This window comes from Chiloscyllium plagiosum, unplaced genomic scaffold (genome assembly GCF_037043375.1).
Source record: "Chiloscyllium plagiosum isolate Xiang-an unplaced genomic scaffold, Cpla_swu_hap1 HiC_scaffold_16, whole genome shotgun sequence".
NCBI lineage: Eukaryota > Metazoa > Chordata > Chondrichthyes > Orectolobiformes > Hemiscylliidae > Chiloscyllium > Chiloscyllium plagiosum.
Window position 1 is genome coordinate 47,275,353 of NW_028270154.1, and position 19,906 is coordinate 47,295,258.

The 19,906-nt window shown below is 39.6% G+C and overlaps 1 protein-coding gene across 1 annotated transcript in view; it reads left to right on the forward strand.

The window, feature by feature from the left end:
• The first annotated feature begins 1,456 nt into the window (after nucleotides 1-1,456).
• Nucleotides 1,457-19,906, forward strand: part of sting1 (stimulator of interferon response cGAMP interactor 1) — a 40,365-nt gene continuing 21,915 nt past the window's right edge. Inside the window, exons 1-4 of the mRNA XM_043703695.2 lie at nucleotides 1,457-1,951; nucleotides 13,989-14,218; nucleotides 15,586-15,781; nucleotides 18,471-18,579. Coding sequence (XP_043559630.2) covers nucleotides 13,989-14,218; nucleotides 15,586-15,781; nucleotides 18,471-18,579 — 535 coding nt within the window. The 5' untranslated portion in view covers nucleotides 1,457-1,951. The remainder of the gene's footprint in view (nucleotides 1,952-13,988; nucleotides 14,219-15,585; nucleotides 15,782-18,470; nucleotides 18,580-19,906) is intronic.

The following is a 19,906-nucleotide window of genomic DNA, read 5'->3' on the forward strand; positions in this document are numbered from 1 at the left end:
TCCACTGGTCACTGGCCTCCAGTCTGAAAAACAACCCTCCACCACCACCACCCTCGATCTTCTACCTTTGAGCTAGTTTTCCCTGTATTCCATGAGATCTAACCTTACTAACCAGTCTCCAATGGAAAATCTTGTCAAACACCTTACTGAAGTCCATTTTAATATTATCTGTGAATTTACTAATCAATCCTCTCGCATTCAAGTCTGATTCATTTACTTATATGACAAATGGCTAGGGTCCCAACAGTAATCCCTGTGCAACCCCACTGGCAACAAGCTTTCAGTCACAAATACACCTCTCAACCATCACCCACTTCTTCCTGGCACTCAGCCAATTTGGATCCAATTAACCAAGTTTCTTTGGATCCCATGGGCTTTTCTGTTTCTCTCTCTACACAGTTGCTACGAGGCCCTCAACAAAACCGAAGAGCTAGTCATTGAAGCATAGTGTAGGGCGTGCCCCTGTCTACATCAATGGTACTGAGGTGGAGATGGTTGAGAACTCAAGTTCCTAGGAGTGACGATCACTAACAATCTGTCCTGGTCCACACACGCTGATGCTATAGTCAAGAAAGCACAACAATGCCTCTATTTCCTCAGGAGTCTAAGGAAATTCGACCTGTCCATAAAGACTCTTATCAATTTTTATACAGTCAGCATGACTTGGTATGGCAATTACTCTGCCCAGGTTCTTAAGAAACTACAGAGAGTTGTAATCCATCATGTAAGCCAACCTCCCATGCACTGACTCCATCAGTACTTCTTGCTCTCTGAGGAAAGCAGTCAACATAATCAAAGACACCTCCCAACCCAGTTATGATCTCTTCTAACCTCTTCCATTGAGCAGATGGTATAAAAGCTTAAACACACGTACCAACAGATTCAACAGCTTATTGCCCGCTATTATTAGACTTCTGAATGTCCCTCAAATTTTAAATTTAACGTTGACCTTGGCGTTTGTACACCTTCTCTGCAGCACAACACTATTCCTCACTCTGTTCTATTACCTTTATGCACTTTGTACGGTATGATCTGTTCGTACTGCACGCAAAACAAGGCCGGCTGAGCTTCTGCAGAACTTTCTGATTTTTATTTCAGATTTCCTACACCCACAGTATTTCGTTTTCAACTGGTAAATGACAACTGAGATCTGTTGCTGTATTCAAAATTATATCAGGAGAGCTTTACTGGCTGTTTTAGTTGTTCCAGTTAGACAGCAGGCAGGCACACTTGCTTTTTCTACAGATTTCAACCATATTTTTCCGTCTTGAATTCGAGGTACATAAATGCGGGACATATTTAGATTTTCAAAACTGAAATATGCCGATAAAGGCAAAGAAAAAAATCCCAAAACAGAAATCCCCAGACTATCTTGCTGAACGTGCAGTTTAAGAACCCGCCTCCACATCCATGTCCACCTCAGTAGAAGCTGTGTTCTTTTGTGTGCAGAATTCAGACACTTTATCTCCGCAAAGAGGAAGCTTCTTCACATCACAGGTAAAAGAGGCGCGGTCAGGCAAGAAACAGAACTGAATTCCTGCCTGCACTTGCGCCACCTGAGAAACGTCTACAGTGAAATTTAGATCTTAATTTATTTAATTCCGCCGGTTGGGATTAAGGTGTTGCCCTATGTTTCCGTGGCGTTCTCAATGGTTTGCGGAAATCCAGCCTGTTTCTCTTACTCGGAAATTGAAGACAGTTTGAGAAGTGGTTTAGGGGTGCGAGCGGCTGGAAGATCTTGCCGGTCTTTAGGGAGTTGTGTACCAACACGATTTGGAGATTATCACCTGATGAAGGAGCGTCGCTCCGAAAGCTAGTGTGCTTTCGGACTATAACCTGGTACCAACACGGACAGCGAAGTGAGTGAACTCATTCAACCGGCCAGGGACAGCAGAGAGCTGCCTGCTAGCTACCGATATCCTGTTCATTGGGAAGTTTCCTTCAGTAGAAAGTAAGAGACTTCCAAGTAATTATTCTATGTTTCTTTTTAAACTATTAAATCGGGGGAGTGTGCGAATTGTAGACCCCCCAACTGCGGCTCGGTTATCCTGTCTTCAGAAAAATTGCTTGCTATGCTGGTCTCTCACTCCAGTGCCAGTGTGTTTGTATAGAGCACTAAGGGAGTGTCTGTGGTGGTTTCTTTTCGATTACATTCGTGCATGCGAAGTAACTTTAAGATATGACTTCAGTGTTTTATAGCAAAGCAAATCTCTTTGCTGCATCGCCAGTAGTACCACCGTGAAAATCATTGCTGCTGATGTTGCAAGTCTGCAATAAAAGTAGGAAATGGTCAAAACGCGGTAAAAATTGGCAGCGACAGGTGGAGAGAGAACCAAAGTTCATGTTTCAGGTCTTTCATCAGAACTGGTAAAAGTCACCGAGATGTGAAGGGTTTTGAGCAAACGAAACGGGTGGTGAAGAAAAAGTAAAAGGGAAATCTGAAACCAAAAGAGAAAATGCTGGAAAATCTCAGCAGGTCTGGCAGCAGCTGTAAGGAGAGTAAAAAGCTGACGTTTCGAATCTAACTGACCCTTTGTCAAAGCTGACAATGGGTCAATTAGACTCCAAACGTCAGCTCTTTTCTCTCCTTACAGATGCTGCCAGACCTGCTGAGATTTTCCAGTATTTTCTCTTTTGGTTTCAGATTCCAGCATTCGCAGTAATTTGCTTTTATAAAAGGGAAATCTGTTACTGGATGGAGGGCAAGAGGGATTAAATTTGAAAAATTTCATGATGCATGGTCATAGGCAGCAGTAATGGGACAGATAAAGCACCAAAAGATGGGTCTGGAATTATTCACACACAGAAGGAAGTCATTTGGCCAATTGTACATTTTCTGATTCTGTTTTCCAAAGCTAAACTCCTGCCTTCCCCCTAAATCCCTGCACACCATTTCTATCCAAATAATAATCCAATGCCCTCTTAAATGACACAATGGAACCTGCCTCCACAACATCTCGAGGCAGTGCATCAACCACTCCCTGTATGAAAAGGTTTCTCCTGATTTTTTTGTTCTGGCCCACTCATAATTTTGAAAACCTCTATCAAATTTAATTCAGCCTTCTTGGCTGCAAGCAGAACAGTCCCAACTTCTTTAGTCTATCCTCAGAACTGAAGTTTCTCATTTCTGTAAAACTGTGAAATGCTTCTGCACTCTCTTCAATGCATTCCCATATTTCCTATAATGTAGCACCCATAACTGTACATAATATTTCAGCTGAGGTCTGTCAAGTGTCTTGTATAAGTTCAATATCACCACCTTGCTCTTGAACTATGCCTCTATTAATAAAGCCAAGGACACTAAATGCTTTACTAACTGTGTTCTCTATTTGTCCTGCCACCTTCACTGATCTGTTCTCATACATTCTAGGATGTTCTAATCTTGCATCCCTTTAGAATTGTGCCCTTTATTCATTAACTCTTTCAATGTTCTTCAGTTCATGTTCTTGAGGTGGCGTGAATGGCATGAATAGTTGCCATGGGAAAGCCAATAAATGATAGAACAAAGAAATAAAGAAACAAATCAGCAGAGGTGAAGGAAACAGAAATGGTGGGCATCAGAAATTGCAAACTATCAATGATAAACTGAGTCCAGAAGGCTCCAAAGGTCCATAGATATGATGTTCCTTGAGCATGCTTTGAATTTAATTGGGAGACCGCAGCAGATCAGAACAGAGCAAAGTGAAGGGCAGATGCCTGAAAGCTCATGGTCGTACTTGCAAACTGTCCATGACTGTGCTCCACAACAATCATCCAGCGGCCATGAGGCCTCCTCAGTGTAAAGAAAAGCAACAAATACATATGTTAAATTGCAAGATATATGAGCAAATCACTTCTTCACCTGGAAGTAGTGTTCAAAGTATTGGATGGTGAGAAGGGTGAAGTTATAAAGACTGGTGCACTTGCATAGAAAGGTGCCAGGGAAATTAAAGGGACGAAAGGAGGCACCTATGTATGGCATGTATTACAGAGGGAATAGCATGCTGGAATGCCAAATGGGTAAGGGGTAGGAAGATGTGTTTAAAAGTAGCATACCACAGTTGGTGATGCAAATATTGGAGAATGATCTTTTTAATACAGAGACTGATATAGTGGAAGTTGAGAACAAAGTGAACTCTATTGTGGTTCTGGAAGCGGGGTGAAAGGGTGGGTAAAGGAGTGCATGAAATGGAATAGACATTGAAGGCTCTGTCTACAATGGCATGTGGCAGAGGGGGGTGTGCTTGTTTAAGGGCAAATGATGACAGATAGTAAGCACTTGTGCTGAAGATTGAGTAACATGCAAGGAGATGAGGAAGAAAACAGGAAATTGGCATTAGGAAATGACATCCATTTGAAGAGCTGGTACAGACACAATGGGCTGCATGGCCTCTTGATGTTTCGTAAGACTTCTTTGATAATCAGAATGAATGTAATGGAGACAGAATGGAATCAAGTTCTGACAAGAAGTGAGAGACTCTTGCTGGTGAATGTTAAAAGTCCCATGCTACTATTTGAAGAAGGTCAAGGGAGTAGAAATTCTGATGTTCTGGCCAATGGCTATCTATCATTCAACAAATAAACTAAATTATCTGGCCATTGCCATATGTCTGCTTTGGTGACCTCTCTGTGTATTACAGTATGGACTCTTGTATCTATGATTGAATTTCATTTGTCATTAGCCATTCATTTTGCTTTTGTATGTCTTCCTGCAATGTTTCAGACTATCAGTTATAGCCTCCAACTTGGTACCATTTTCAAAATTCAAAAAACACAGCTCCAATTCTTAACTATTATTTTTAAGTTTTAATTGTTATATCTGGGATGCTAGAAATAGATGTCATCCTATCACTGTTGTGCGACACAGTTACAATGCACTACAGAATATTATAGGCAGATGAGTCCAGTGGCTATTGTTCTATCTAGTCTCCACGTTATATTACTAAACCTCATCGACCGCCAGTTCTGATGTGCCACAGCAAGGAACCATAATGACCTCCTCAGGAGACAGACATGTGCTGCAACCGACAGGGTACCCTTCGTTGTTCAGTATTTCCCAGGAGCTGAAAAATTACGCCATGTTCTTCGTGACCTGCAACACATTATCAATGAAGATGAGCACCTCACCAAGACCTTCCCCACACCTCCACTACTTGCCTTTAAACAACCGCCAAACCTCAAACAGATCATTGTTCATAGCAAGCTGCCCGGCTCTCAGGACAACTCCATACAATCCTGTCACGGTAGACACTGCAAGACGTGTCAAAGTGTGGACATAGATACCACCATTATGTGTGGGGACACCTCCCACCTTGTACATGGCAGGTACTCATGTGTCTCAGCCAACGTAGTCTATCTTATACTTTGCAGGCAAGGATGCCCGGAGGCATGGTACATACACACACACAGATACTCCTACACGCGCACACTCTCACGCACACACAGGCACTCCTATACACACATACACACGGACACACATACACACAGATGCGCACACAGACACCCACACACACCCTTACAGACTCACACACTCCCACATTCACACATGCACCCCCTCACAGACCTAAGACACTCTGCACTCACTACACACATACATACACTTTCTCACACTCACAACCCCCACCCCAGACAGACACACACACACAGACAGACTAAGACATATATGCACACATATATTTTGTGGGGTGAATTTGTACTTTCAGGGTTACATGGTACTTTGCTCAAAAACTGCATGCATTCATGTAGAACTCTGAGCTCAAAAACTGCATGAATTTATGTAAAACTCCGTTATCTCACTTTTTAGATTAGAATCAATCTAAACATCATGGCATAGAAAGAGAACACAGGGGGCCAACACCTTCAACATATTGTCTAGCTATCACTATTGTTAACAGCTAACCCGAGAATGCAACTTTTAAAAAAAAAAATTAAAAAAGGTTTTGTGATTTACACATGAAAGAAGTGAAACTATCACTGTATTCTAACAGATGAAAGACTTAACAGACAATCAATTTTTCAATGTATAATTTCAGTTACATCACACAGTAAATTTTTGCTATAAATTCTGTGTGAGGATTGAGCGCTCCACTATCACCTGATGAAGGAGCGTCGCTCCGAAAGCTAGTGTGCTTCCAATTAAACCTGTTGGACTATAACCTGGTGTTGTGTGATTTTTAACTTTGTACACCCCAGTCCAACACCGGCATCTCCAAATCACCACAGCAATAAGCATTTGTCACATTATTTAAATAAATAACTTGCACTTGTGTAGCTTCTTTTGAGCAAGTCTACAGCCTTAAAACCTGTTCTTAAACATTTAGACCAAATGTTATACTGAATATAGAACACATTTGTAGCGCACTAGAAAATAAATAGGACAGGCAGGGAGGCATCAAGCCACAAAAAAAGGGGAACCCAGGATATGCAGAAGATAAAAACATCTGTCCTCATTAAGTGATAACAGGATGCTCTAAGGCAATTAAGAACATTTACTTTAACATCAATGTATCTGTGTAAACAAGACACCGAGTGATAACATTCACGGCTATTCCCCTGTGAAATTAATGACTGTTTGATTCTGACCTCGAAACAAAACTCGGTATCATCAAAAGCCTTGTAATTAACGGTCAGGTCCCATCAATTATAATGGTTTCTTTATCACCCTTGCAAGCTGGGCAGATGCAGACGGAAAAAACATCTTTTCTGTTACAAGTCCCTGACTTGAGAGTTCAAAAAGACACTAGAGACAGAGAGAGAGAGAGAGAGAGAGAGAGACTATTTTAGAGCTGATATGGCAGAAACCAGTAGAAAATTAACTTTTCTTGCTTACTTGTTATGGATTGAATTTAATTGCCTTTTGGGACTTTACGATGATTTTGAGTAGCCTTTGCTGGTTATGAAATGCAAACTCTGTAAAAGGTAATATTGATGAAATTTTAACTTACTTGCTATTCTTACAGATGATTGACTGCCTCACTTTCAATTCTAACTAGTCAGATCTTATGTCTTATTTGAATTTGAATCACAACCCTGAAAAGAAAGCATGTTTAATTCGAGACTAATAAATCATTTTACATACCACCTTCTGGTAACATTTCAGTCTTGGGTACAGAATGATTCTCTGCTTAAGATAAAAAGGAGGAGTCTGCTCCTGGCTTAAACATTATTCTAAACCTAATATTAAAGAGATTCTGACACAATTTGTCAGGAAGCCATTTTATGGTCAAAGTTTGCTGTCCTTGCTAAGAAGCCATTTTGTAAAACAATGGTATCGGATATGTGAGCTGTGCAAGGTTACCTTATGACCTCTTCCACTTAGTTTAGACTAGTGCCGCTTTATGATAGGAACTTATCTTGCCAACAAGTGCCTGACTTGGCTGGATTTGGTTTTTCCACCTGATGAATGGCTAAGAAGTTAACCTGTCAATTAATTCCCTACCTTACAAGTTATTGCCTTTCCACTGTTATCTGTCTAATTAAGGTCATGCAGTGTTTTTGTAAATGTTTTTTATAAAGGAAGCCTGCTTGTGACAGAAAGAGAGAGTAGCCTGTGAGGGCTCTTGAAGAGCTGGTACCCTACCCTACTAGGTTTTAGGACCTAGTTAGCCTGGCTTATAGGTATCAGTGTTATATTCTAACAGTGATGCTATTGGTAAATAAAGGGAAAGACTAAGATTACATTAAACTGTCTGTAAGAGATTTTTATTCCAGACTACCAAAGAGTACAATCTCCAGGATGAACCAAGAGAGGCTTACAGGTCTGAGTCCACAAGGGATTTCCTTGGCCTCTCAAATCTGTACCTTGACACTTTCATCTCCTTGGAATCAATGAAATGCCAAAGACTACAATGACTTTGAAGTGTATTCAATCCACTGTTGTAATGAAAGTAAAGGTAGCAGATATTCAAGCAATGAAGTGTTAGCTAATTTGCCATCCTTTATCTATAAATGTCTCCCTTAGCTGCATGGCAGTATACTTGGAGAAAGACATCTTTTGAATTTTATTCATGGGATGTGAGTATCGCTGACAAAGCAAACATTGCTTACTTGAGAAGGTAATGATGATTTGACATTGCGAATTACTGCAGTCCATGTAGGGTAAGTACACCAATAGTGCCATTGGGGACTTCTAGGATTTTTGCCTCAGTGAAAATGAAGGAATGGTGATTTATTTCCAAGTCAGAATGGTATGTGACTTGGAGAATAACTTGTAGCTGGTGGTGCTCCTATGTGCTTGCAGATCTTGATCTTGTAGGTGGTAGGGGCCATGGGTGTGGAAGGTGTGTTTAATGTAGCCTTGAAAAATTGATGCAGTGCATGCTGCAGTTAGTGTGCATTGCTGCCATTGTTGAACAGTAATGGGCGAAGTGAACGTTTAAGGTGCAAGACAGTGTGCCAAACACAAACAGAATAAGCAAGATTGCTGATAGGGTGGATAAATGGAAATTGAACTTCTAGTACTGTAAACTCTGAGGTGGTTATGCAATCTTCTTTCATAAGTATATGTTCTTAACCTTAGTTTAATTAGAATAAACCTATGCAGCTTTTTTCCAAATGTTAGGTTTGTTCTGACAATCCTTGAATTGTGCAGTAGTTAACATATGTTATATAATTAATATTTTTATTTGCTGGAAATCATTTCTATACGTATTCATCTGCACATTTTTAACTCTTCAAACATGGTAGATTAGTCTTAGCCATAGGAAGTGAATCCTGAGAAGAATATAAAGGCAGTAGGAGTGTACTTAAGAGAGAAATTAGGAGCGCAAAAAGGGGACATGAGATAGCGTTGGCAAATAGAGTTAAGGAGAATCCAAAGGGTTTTTACAAATACATTAAAAACAAAAGGGTAACTAGGGAGAGAATAGGGCCCCTCAATGATCAGCAAGGCAGCCTTTGTGTGGAACCACAGGAGATAGGGGAGATACTAAATGAGTATTTTGCTCAGTATTTATGGTGGAAAAGGTCATGGAAGATATAGAATGTAGGTGAATACATGGTGACATCTTGAAAAATGTCCATGTTACGGAGGAGGAAGTGCTGGATGTCTTGAACTGCATAAAAGTGGATAAATCCCCAGAACCTGATCAGGTGTATCCTAGAGCTCTGTGGGAAGCTAGGGACACGACTGCTTGGCCTCTTCCTGAGATATTTGTATCATCGATAGTCACAGGTGAGGTGCCGGAACACAAGCCAGGGAACTATAGACCAATTAAACTGATGTCGGTGGTTAGCAAGTTGTTGGAGAGAATCCTGAGGGACAGGATGTACATGTATTTGGAAAGGCAAGGACTGATTATGGATAGTCAACATGACATTGTGTGTGGGAATCATGCCTCACAAACTTGATTGAGTTTTTTTGAAGAAGTAGCAAAGAGGATTGATGAGGGCAGAGTGGTAGATGTGATCTATATGGACATCAGTAAGGCGTTCGACAAGGTTCCCCATGAGAGAGTGGTTAGCAAGGTTAGATCTCATGGAATACAGGGAGAACTAGCCATTTGGACACAGAACTGGTTCAAAGGTAGAAGACAGAGGGTGGTGCTGGAGGGTTGTTTTTCAGACTGAAGGCTTGTGACCAGTGGAGTGTCACAAGAACCGGTGCTGGGTCCACTACTTTTTATCATTTATATAAATGATTTAGATGCGAGCATAAGAGGTACAGTTAGTAAGTTTGCAGATGACACCAAAATTGGAGGTGTAGAGGACAGCGAAGAAGGTTACCTCAGATTCCAATGGGATTTTGATCAGATGGGCCAATGGGCTGAGAAGTGGCAGATGGAATTTAATTTAGACAAATGCGAGGTGCTGCACTTTAGGAAAGCAATCTTAGCAGGACTTATACACTTAATGGTAAGGTCCTAGTGAGTGTCGCTGAACAAAGAGACCTTGGAATGCAGGTTCATAGCTCCTTGAAAGTGGAGTCATAGGTAGATAGGATAGTGAAGAAGGCGTTTGGTATGCTTTCCTTTATTGGTCAGAGTATTGAGTATAGGAGTTGGGAGGTCATGTTGCGGCTGTACAGGACATTGGTTAGGCCACTGTTGGAATATTGCATGCAATTCTGTTCTCCTTCCTATTGGAAAGATGTTGTGAAACTTGAAAGGTTCAGAAAAGATTTACAAGAATGTTGCCAGGGTTGGAGATTTCGAGCTATAGGGAGAGGTTGAATAGGCTCGAGCCATTTTCCCGAGAGCATTGGAGGCTGAGGGGTGACCTGATAAAGGTTTATAAAATCATGAGGGGCATGGGTAGAATAAATAGACAAACTCTTTTCCCTGGGGTGGTGGAGTCCAGAACTAGAGGGCATAGGTTTAGAGTGAGAGGGGAAAGATAATAAAGAGACCTAAGGGGCAACTTTTTCACGCAGATGGTGGTACATGTATGCAATAAGCTGCCAGAGGAAGTGGTGGAAGCTAGTACAATTGCAGCATTTAAAAGGCATCTGGATGGGTATATGAATAGGAAGGGTTTGGAGGGATATGGGCCAGGTGTTGGCAGGCGGGACTCGATTGGGTTGGGATATCTGGTTGGCATGGACGAGTTGGACTGAAGTGTCTGTTTCCATGCTGTACATCTCTATGACTCTAAATGCCAACCTTGAAAATAGAAAGCAGTTGTTCACCTATAAATAGGCATAATTTTAAAGAGGAAGGGAGGAGGTTTAGAGGGGATTTGAGGAAAACCTTTCTCTCAGAGGGTCGAGTTGGGTCCAGAATGCATTGCTGGAGGAGTAGTTGAAATGGGAAATCTCACTAATCTTTAAAAAGTATTTGAATGAGGATGTGACATGTCATAAAATTCAAGGCTGTAGGCATAGTGCGGTGAAACGGAACTAGTGTAGATAGTGGTATATTTTCGGCATTACAGACTTGGTGGACTAAAGGTCCTCTTCTGTACTGCATGTTTGTGGGATTCTATGAAAATCTTTCCCAAAATCTTGTCTCGTGTCAGTCTGCTCATGTTTCAACCTTTTGAAGACAGAAATACTCAAATATCCATTCTGCACCACTAGGGGATGCTATTGTAACATTCCTGGGAGAGACTATTCTAAATGTTGTTATTGGACAGAAGTGAATCAGACTATTATGTAGAGTCATAGATAGAGTCATAGAGTCACACAGTATGGAAACAAACCCTTTGGTCCAATTTGTCCATGCCAACCAGAATTCCCATCTGACCTAGTCTCATTTGCCAGTATGTGGCCCATATCTCTTTAAACTATTCACGTAACCATCCAGATGCCTTTTAAATGTTGTAATTGTACTTGTCTCCACCACTTCCTCTAGCAGCTTATTCCAAAGAAGCACCACCCATTGTGTGAAAAAATTACCCAATAGGTATTTTTAAAATCTTTCCCGTCTCACCTTAAACCTATGCCCTCTCGTTTTGGACTCCACATCCTAGGAAAAGACCTTGGGTCTTCACCCTATCCAAGATCCTCACAATTTTATAAATGTTTATAAGGTCAGTCCTCAGTCTCGATGCTCCAGGGAAAAAAGCACCAGTCTATTCAGCCTCTTCCCGTAACTCAAACCCTCCAGTCCCAACAATATCCTTGTAAATCTTTTCTGCACCCTCTCAAGTTTAACAACATCCTTCCTATAGAAGAGCAATCAGAATTCTATACAGTATTTTAAAAGTGGCCTCACCAATGCTGTGTACAGCTGCAACATGACATCCCAACTCCTATACTGAATGTTATGACCAATAAAGGCAAGCGTGCCAAACGCCTTCTTTGGCATCCTATCAAACTGTGCCTCCACTTTCAAGGAACTATGTACTTGCACCCCTAGGTCTCTTTGTTTGGCAACCCTCCCCAGGGCCCTACCATTAATTGGATAAGTTCTAAGGGAGAAACTAATACCATTGAACCTGAGACAATTTGTTGTGCATACCTGATGGTTATTTTTAATAATGTCATCAAGAAATACATCCTATTTTAAATACAATCTTACAAAGAAAATTTTAACTCCAGCAATTGGGTGAGGTTGGGCCCAATCAGAGATGAAAGATCTAAACAGCTGAATCCTAACTTGACAGACCTTTGGTTCCTCTCACTGGAGGCACTTTGGTAATTTCAATATGAAAGTGAGATTACATGTTTTATTTTTAGACAGTATTTCAAGTTTAACTGGGGAACTGGATTTCTCAAACTTTGCGACATCTAACAGTTACAGGATTAGGAGAACTTCTGCAACCAGTAGGTACCTTTTCACTCATCCAGTGGGTTCAGCCTGCCAATTTCACCAACTTCTACATTTAGACACCTAATACAACCCTTGCCCTTTCCATTGCCCCAGAAGCTGCTAATCCCCTTGGACCTCTACCCTCCAGATCTTCAACCACCCCTTCTTACTGGGTTAGGTATTGGCCCTGCCTAGTCCTATGACCCCCGTCTTCAATAGGAAGCCAAGCCTATCATCTTAGGTTGGCTTCTGGGCAAGGTAAGGGAATACACAACAATTAGGCTTCTCCCACTGTACCTCACCCTTGTCCATCTGCTAGATTAGAGTGGTGCTGGAGAAGCACAGCAGGTCAGGCAGCATCTGAGGAGCAGGAAAATCGACGTTTCGGGCAAAAGCCTTTCAGATTCCTGGTGAAGGGCTTTTGCCTGAAACGTCAATTTTCCTACTCCTTGGATGCTGCCTGACCTGCTGTGCTTCTCCAGCACCACTCTAATCTAGACTCTGGTTTCCAGCATCTGCAGCCCTTGTTTTTACCTTGTCCATCTGCTCACAACCGATCAAATATTTAATTAATGTTTCCCTCTGACAAGTTTGAATTTCTGAGAAAATGGTATAGGATTTATTTCTAATACAAAAACGTTTTGAATGATTCACTTCATTCCTTTTATTGTTAGGTGCTCTTGATTGCTCTTTCAGACTTGATTGATTCAGTGATGTATAGTAATTTCTCATCAGTAATACGTCAGCTCCTTAACCTTAGTTTCAGTTTTGTATTCCTGAGGTAGTTCAGCTCCATTAGAATTTTACAATAAAAAGATACCCATGTCTAAGTGATAATTTTGGATAATTATATCAGATAATTAATGGAATGAAAAAAATGCAAGGAATCACTTCAAACTAATCTGTGTAATTAGGAGGTGGGGACACAGGTTCACAAGCAAAATGCAGGTTTCAGAATGAGGTCAAGAAATTTATCTTCACGTAGAGAGTTTGATCTTGACTTTGTGCAACAATGTAAAATGAGTAATAGGTTGACAACATAGTGTCATAGAGATGTACAGCATGAAAACAGACCCTTCGGTCCAACCCGTCCACGCCGACCAGATATCCCAACACAATCTAGTCCCACCTGCCAGCACCCGTCACATATCCCTCCAAACCCTTCCTATTCATATACGCATCCAAATGCCTCTTAAATGTTGCAGTTGCACCAGCCTCCACCACATCCTCTGGCAGCTCATTCCATACATGTGCCACCCTCTGCGTGAAAAAGTTGCCCCTTAGGTCTCTTTTATATCTTTCCCCTCTCACCCTAAACCTATGCCCTCTAGTTCTGGACTCCCCGACCCCAGGGAAAAGACATTGTTTATTTATCCTATCCATGCTCCTCATAATTTTATAAACTTCTATAAGATCTCCCCTCAGCCTCCAACGCTCCAGGGAAAACAGCCCCAGCCTGTTCAGCCTCTCCCTGTAGGTCAGATCCTCCAACCCTGGCAACATCCTTGTAAATCTTTTCTGAACCCTTTCAAGTTTCACAACATCTTATCTCACCCATTGGTGAGACCCATCTCACCCACCTATTTATTACACATTGTAATAGCTGTAAAATGAGCGGCAAATTTTCTATCAAACATTTTGTAAGAAATAATGATCAATGCATAGAACTGTTTCAGATAGAGTTAAGAGCTAGTGGAAACCCTGGTATCATTTAAGAACAAATTGAATCTATAGGACGTTCCTGGATGGTGTAAGTAAAATGGGCTATTTTGACCATTTGCATCAATAACTCCTGGTTTGTGATTTCTTTCACTCTCACAGATGGTAGTCTTATCACAACTGTTCGCAGATGACATACCACTGCCTCGTGGTAATGCAGCCAAATGGTCATCCATCTTTGTGATGCTTGCATCTTTCAGCTATATGTTTATTTGCACTGAAATAAACATCGTTGCACAGCAAATCATGCTTCAGCTTTTTATATCATTATTAGCTCAAAGTTTGTTAAAGCTGTGTGATTTTCTTGAAGAACGCAGGCACGTTCCTTCCAGGTATGTACATTCGGTTGTTAAAGAAAGAATGTAATTATCAGCAGTTATGTAAGCACCAAACATTCCAAAGCAGTTTTATAATTCATAGTGCCCTGTTTGATTTGCTGGATCATGTTGTTGACTTTTGATGTTTCCTAATGTAAAATTAATGATACAAATGTATAAAAAATGTTAAATTTTCATTAGGTCTTTAGATAAAGTCCATGTTTCTGTTGCCAACCATAAAGGCTTTGGTGGTAGGTCCTTGATTTTGAATTGTTATCAAATATAAATATATGTTGTTCTTCAATTCAAGTATTGTTGCCTGAAAAATATTACTAAGACATTGCTCATATTTTTACACAAATTCTGTGAAATATTGAATCTGGATTTTACAAATGATAAAGAATTATCTGTTCTTGTAATAACACCACTTGAGATCACTAATAACTGTTCTAAAACAATTATATAAGCCATAATACAGGGCTATAACTAAAAAAGAAATCCTGTAATCCTATTTCAATGCTGCAAGTTTGATATTGACATGAAATGACTGCTATACCATTCATAATTAAATGATTGGTCACAAAATGCATATAGATATTATATTAGGTATACAATATTGCACTGTAGTAACATGCAAACAAATGTATTAAACTTAAGTATACCAAAAGCTTTTGTGACAATTACATTGTTTAGGCAGTCATTTACAATTCCATGCTAAGAGATCCTTTCTGTACAGAATGAGGTCAATTAGATCATCCTCTCTGTGCTGTCTATCTCCCAGAAATTAAAACCAATCCCAATAAACAGCTTTCTTTCTGTATACCTGTAATTTCCACTCCCGTAAATACTTATCTAGAACCCCCTTCAAAACATGCAACAGTCTCTGTCTCACTCAATACTCATGATAAAGTATTTTAACCTACAATAATTCTCAGTATTAAGAAACATCTTATTCTCTGACCAATGACTCTCTAACCATGTTCAATAGTTTTGTCATACTCAAAAAAATGAGCATGAAGCCTTGGCTTATAACAGTATCTATGGAAAAACTGTTAAAGGGTTAGCAAAAGATATTTTAAAATATTTTCTAATCAACCTACTCAGAGGTGCTATTTCACACCTCTGGAGCAGGTAGGAATTGAACCCAGACCTAAGAAATATTTTACTTTCAAGCCTCTTAATTCCTTCCATATGATGATGGTTAATTTGTATAGCTGTATACAGATCGAAATTGAAGATTGCACAATTTCTAATTGGCTAAGAATCTATTTAAATGTATGACACTATAAAAACTGGGTTAATTATTTCTTGTATGAGTAAAGTAGTTTAATTTTTCTTACTAATATTTATAATGAACTTTCAATCATACTCTTATTTTGCAGATACAAGAATAGCTGGAAGGCTTTAAGTGCATCATTTAATCAAAATGGATATGGCTATCGATTAGTAGTATTTATACTATTCTACTGCATTGTTCAGCACTGTAGGATTGATGATGTTCATTTTACAAGTTCTTTGGCATGCAATGTAAGCAGTTACTGTTTCTGCTGTGCTTTCCTCAAGGTTTTTGGATTCCTTGTAAGTATTTCTTTACTAAAACTACATTTTGTAATATTTAATGCCCAGATATTTTCAGGAATCCTTGTCTGTTTCAGGTTTTTTTTTCTTTGACACTATTTGGCTGGTGAATTCTATGGCATGTTTAGTTAAGGCTGAAGTAGAATCTAAGAAGAAGTGTATGAATGGTGGAGAAGTGATGGTGTGACTGGGCTGGTAATCCAGAATCCTAGTCTAATATGCTGGGATGTGGGTTTGAATCTCACCATGGCAGAGGGTGAAATTTGATTTCAGTGAAAACTTTGGAATTAAAAGTTATGATGACCATGCCACCATTGATGATTGTTGAGGTAACCCATCTGATTCACTAATGTCCTTTTGAAAGAAAATCTGGACTGGTCTACATGCGTCTCCAGACCTACAGCAATGTTGTTGAAGCTGAACTGCCCTCTGAAATGGCGGTGTTCCTCCAGCTCCTGCTTGTCTACTCTGAAATGGCCCAGCAAGCCACACAATACAAGGGCAATTAAAGATGGGCAATAATCCAGACCTGACCAGCAAATCACACGTCCAATGAGTGAATAAAAAAATTTCCCTAATAACAGCTTGACATACAGTTCGTAATACAGTTATTTTGTGAGTTAGTTTTATTTTATATCAGCTTTTACATATAGGCAGAAAGTTAGATTTATTTAAAGGGTAACAAAATTCCTAAAATACCCAACTATTTAATTAAGAAACAGTAGGAAAGTGTTTCCAAAGTTTTTATCCAATGTTACTCCATACGATATGTTAATGTCTTGGAGTTCTTGTCCAATATGAACATTTGATGGGACTGAAAGAATGACAGTCATTGTATGGTGGAGGGAGAGATTTCAGTCATTGAGTGTGTTAGAGTAGGCTTTAGTTCTTATTGGGGTCAATCTGAGCTCTACAGTAGCTATTGCTGCCTCAGAGCATTCAAACCCAAATTGTTCTCTCAACCCACATGGGAGTTTGTGAAACCCTGCAGTCAGGAATCTAATTAAAAATAAAGTTAATATTTGTGACCCTGTAGAAATACAAGGTGTCATTTTCACCTTCCTAAGGTGATAAAAATAATGGCAAACAGGATGATGTAATCAAATGAGTCCAAAAGTCAGATTTGTGTGTTGGGAAGACATAAGTCCTGTCTTCTCAGATGGTGCGATCAAATTCCCACTATAGGGTGACAGGAAGTCCATTTGTATGAATTTGTATCTCATTTCTTAAATAATGCACCCTATTAACTTCCCCTTCCCAAATAAATTCCTTCCCCCCAGTTGAGAAATTTGATGCTTCAAAACTCGACGGTAAAAATGAGGTAAGTGTTGGGTTAGTTCCCCTGGCTCAAGTCCATGTTACTTCACGATTGCTTTGGTATCTATTCTTTACTTTAGATGGAACTTCTACAATTGTGGCTCATATCTCTGTGATCACCAGACATGGTGTCTCCTTATCCTACATCTACACAACTGGCCAATGGACAATGCAGCAGCTTCAGAACATCAGGCAACATGATATCAGTTAGGCTGTGGCAGCTTTGTTGGGAAGCGTAGTCAGTAGTCTCTGGTTCTGAGGTTTAAATTTAGTTCAGAGGCCACAGTCAGTAAGGCGGGGTGGAGTGTACATAATCTGGGGCATTTCAGGGATAATCCATGATGTTGTCAATGCTGCAGGCAACTCAAAACTGGGGATTGGCCTCATTATATTTGATTGCAGAGGGAATGATCACAGTTATGGGAGGCAGTTGGTCTTAGAATGGATGGGATCTGGTAGTGTATAGTTGGGGACTGTGTAGTCTTTGAAGTAGGGGGACCTCAAGGCAAGTCATATTCACAATGGGAAGAATTCCAATATGGAAAGCATGTAAAGCTGACAGGGTATAGGCACCTCAAGAGCTATGGGCTCCGGGGTAAAGCTCTGCCTGTGATCCACACCTTAACCCCAATCTTCATATCCCACAATGTACTGCAATCCCTGGGGCTCCTAGTTCTTGAGGTGCCTATGCCCTGTAGGCTTTACACGCTTCCCATATTCTGTGAAGTTTTCTGACAGTTATTCCAACATCATCTTTCTTTTGTTGCATTTTAACTATAGTGTTTGAATAAATAGTGTTTTGCTTAATGTCAGGTAGTTTGACCAATCAAATTGCATGTGATATTTACCTTTAAAGTAAAACACAGTTAGGGTGTAGGCTACCTTCTTAATATACTTTGAGGGGGCCCAGTCCAATCCATAACATATTCAACTTGCACTGTATTGAATGAATTGTGTAGCATCTTGCTTGTGTTGATAAAAAGCTGAGAAGCACATGCATTATATCTCACTCTGAGCCATGGCACACATGATGCCATCCAACACATTCTCCACCGTTCCTACCTTCATATGAGAACTTCAGCCCTATGAGTACTGTACTTGGGCTGACATATTGTGAGTTTCAGAAAGGTATAGATGCTGATCAGTAGATTTTCAATAGGAATGAAAAAAAATTCACATTCTCAAAAATACATGTGGTATGTTTAAAGTTTTGGAGAGAATACTTTTGTCAATGTTTTATTTCAATTTAGACATTGCAACACTGTTGTGTTAAATCTAATAAATGTGCCTGTGCCTATGAAATACATATTTTCTGTTTTTAGTACACATATGTTTATTTACCTGAGTAATATATTTTGACATTATTCTGCAGGATCTCACTCCAGCTGAAATTTCAGAAATCTGTGAGAAGAGTAAATTTAATGTTGCTCATGGATTGGCTTGGTCCTATTACGTTGGTTACCTGAAATTAATTTTGCCAAGTGAGTATTAATAACATTTCTTTTGTAAGTTTTCTACTGATGCCATTATAATACCAGTCAATGTCCACTGGCCATATTGCATTATGAACTATTTAAATGTACCCTATTTGCTTGTATGTTTTATACATAAATGTTAAAAACTAATTAGATTCATCAATTAATTCCATAACAAGTCCTGATATAATTCATACAATGTTCATAGAACGTAATTAGGAAAGTTAATAGAATGTTATTGTTTATTGCGAGGAGAATTGAATACAAAGGTAGGGAGGTTATGGCTTTTGTATTATGCATTGTTAAGATAATATCTGAAGTACTGTGTACTTAAGACAAGATGTAAGTCTGTCTGGAAGCAGTTCAGTGGTTTACTGGACTAATACCTGAAATGGACAGGTTGTCTTATGAGGAAAGGTTGGACAAACTAGATTTGCATTCACCATAGTTTAGAAGATTTAGAGCGTAACTTCATTGAATCATGTAAGATACCATGGGATCTTGACAAGGCAGGTATTGAGAGGATATTTCTTCTTTGGAAATAGTCTAGAATGAAAGATTACTGTTTAAAAAAATCAAGAGTCATCCATTTAAAACAAATCAGGCAAGAAAAATTCTCTCAACAGCATTATCAGTCTTTAGGGCAGAGATAACAGAGGTATTAAGTCTTTTTAAGACAGAGTTAGATAGATTCTCGATGAGCAAGGTCATGAAAAGTTACCAGGAATACTCAGGAATGTGAAGTAACTAGATCAACTGTGGCCTTATTGAATGACAGAGAAGGTTGAAGAGGCTGAGAGGTCTACTTGTGCTCCTAATTTGTATAGTGTGATTATGATACATATGAGTCACTGTTTAGTTGATGGACTTGATAGAATAAGTCTATCGATACCAGACGTCAACAAAATATTCCACATTCTTTGTTCTTCTTGCAGATGTGCAACATTCATGATGAACAGACTGATTCCTTGGGAATTGTTATTCATTATTGTTTAAAAACATTATTGCTGGCACTGAACTTGTGCAAGGATTTGGTAGCTCTTATCAAAATCCTTTCTCTGATGTTTTAAGTGAGGAATTGACCATTTTAATGAAACATCAAAGCAAAAGGAAAAGATGTTTGAGATGTGTACAAAGTAATCAATTCATTCTTGGCCAATATGACCTTAACAACAAAAAAAGACCAGCAGAACAATAATGATTAGACAATTACTTGGTACAGTCCAAAAACTATTGAGCTGTTTATCCCAACAGAACAGGGAGGGGTAAGGGGATCCAAGAAGCTTGACGGCATAAGAATTGCTCAATTCCTGACGTATATTATCCCAAACAG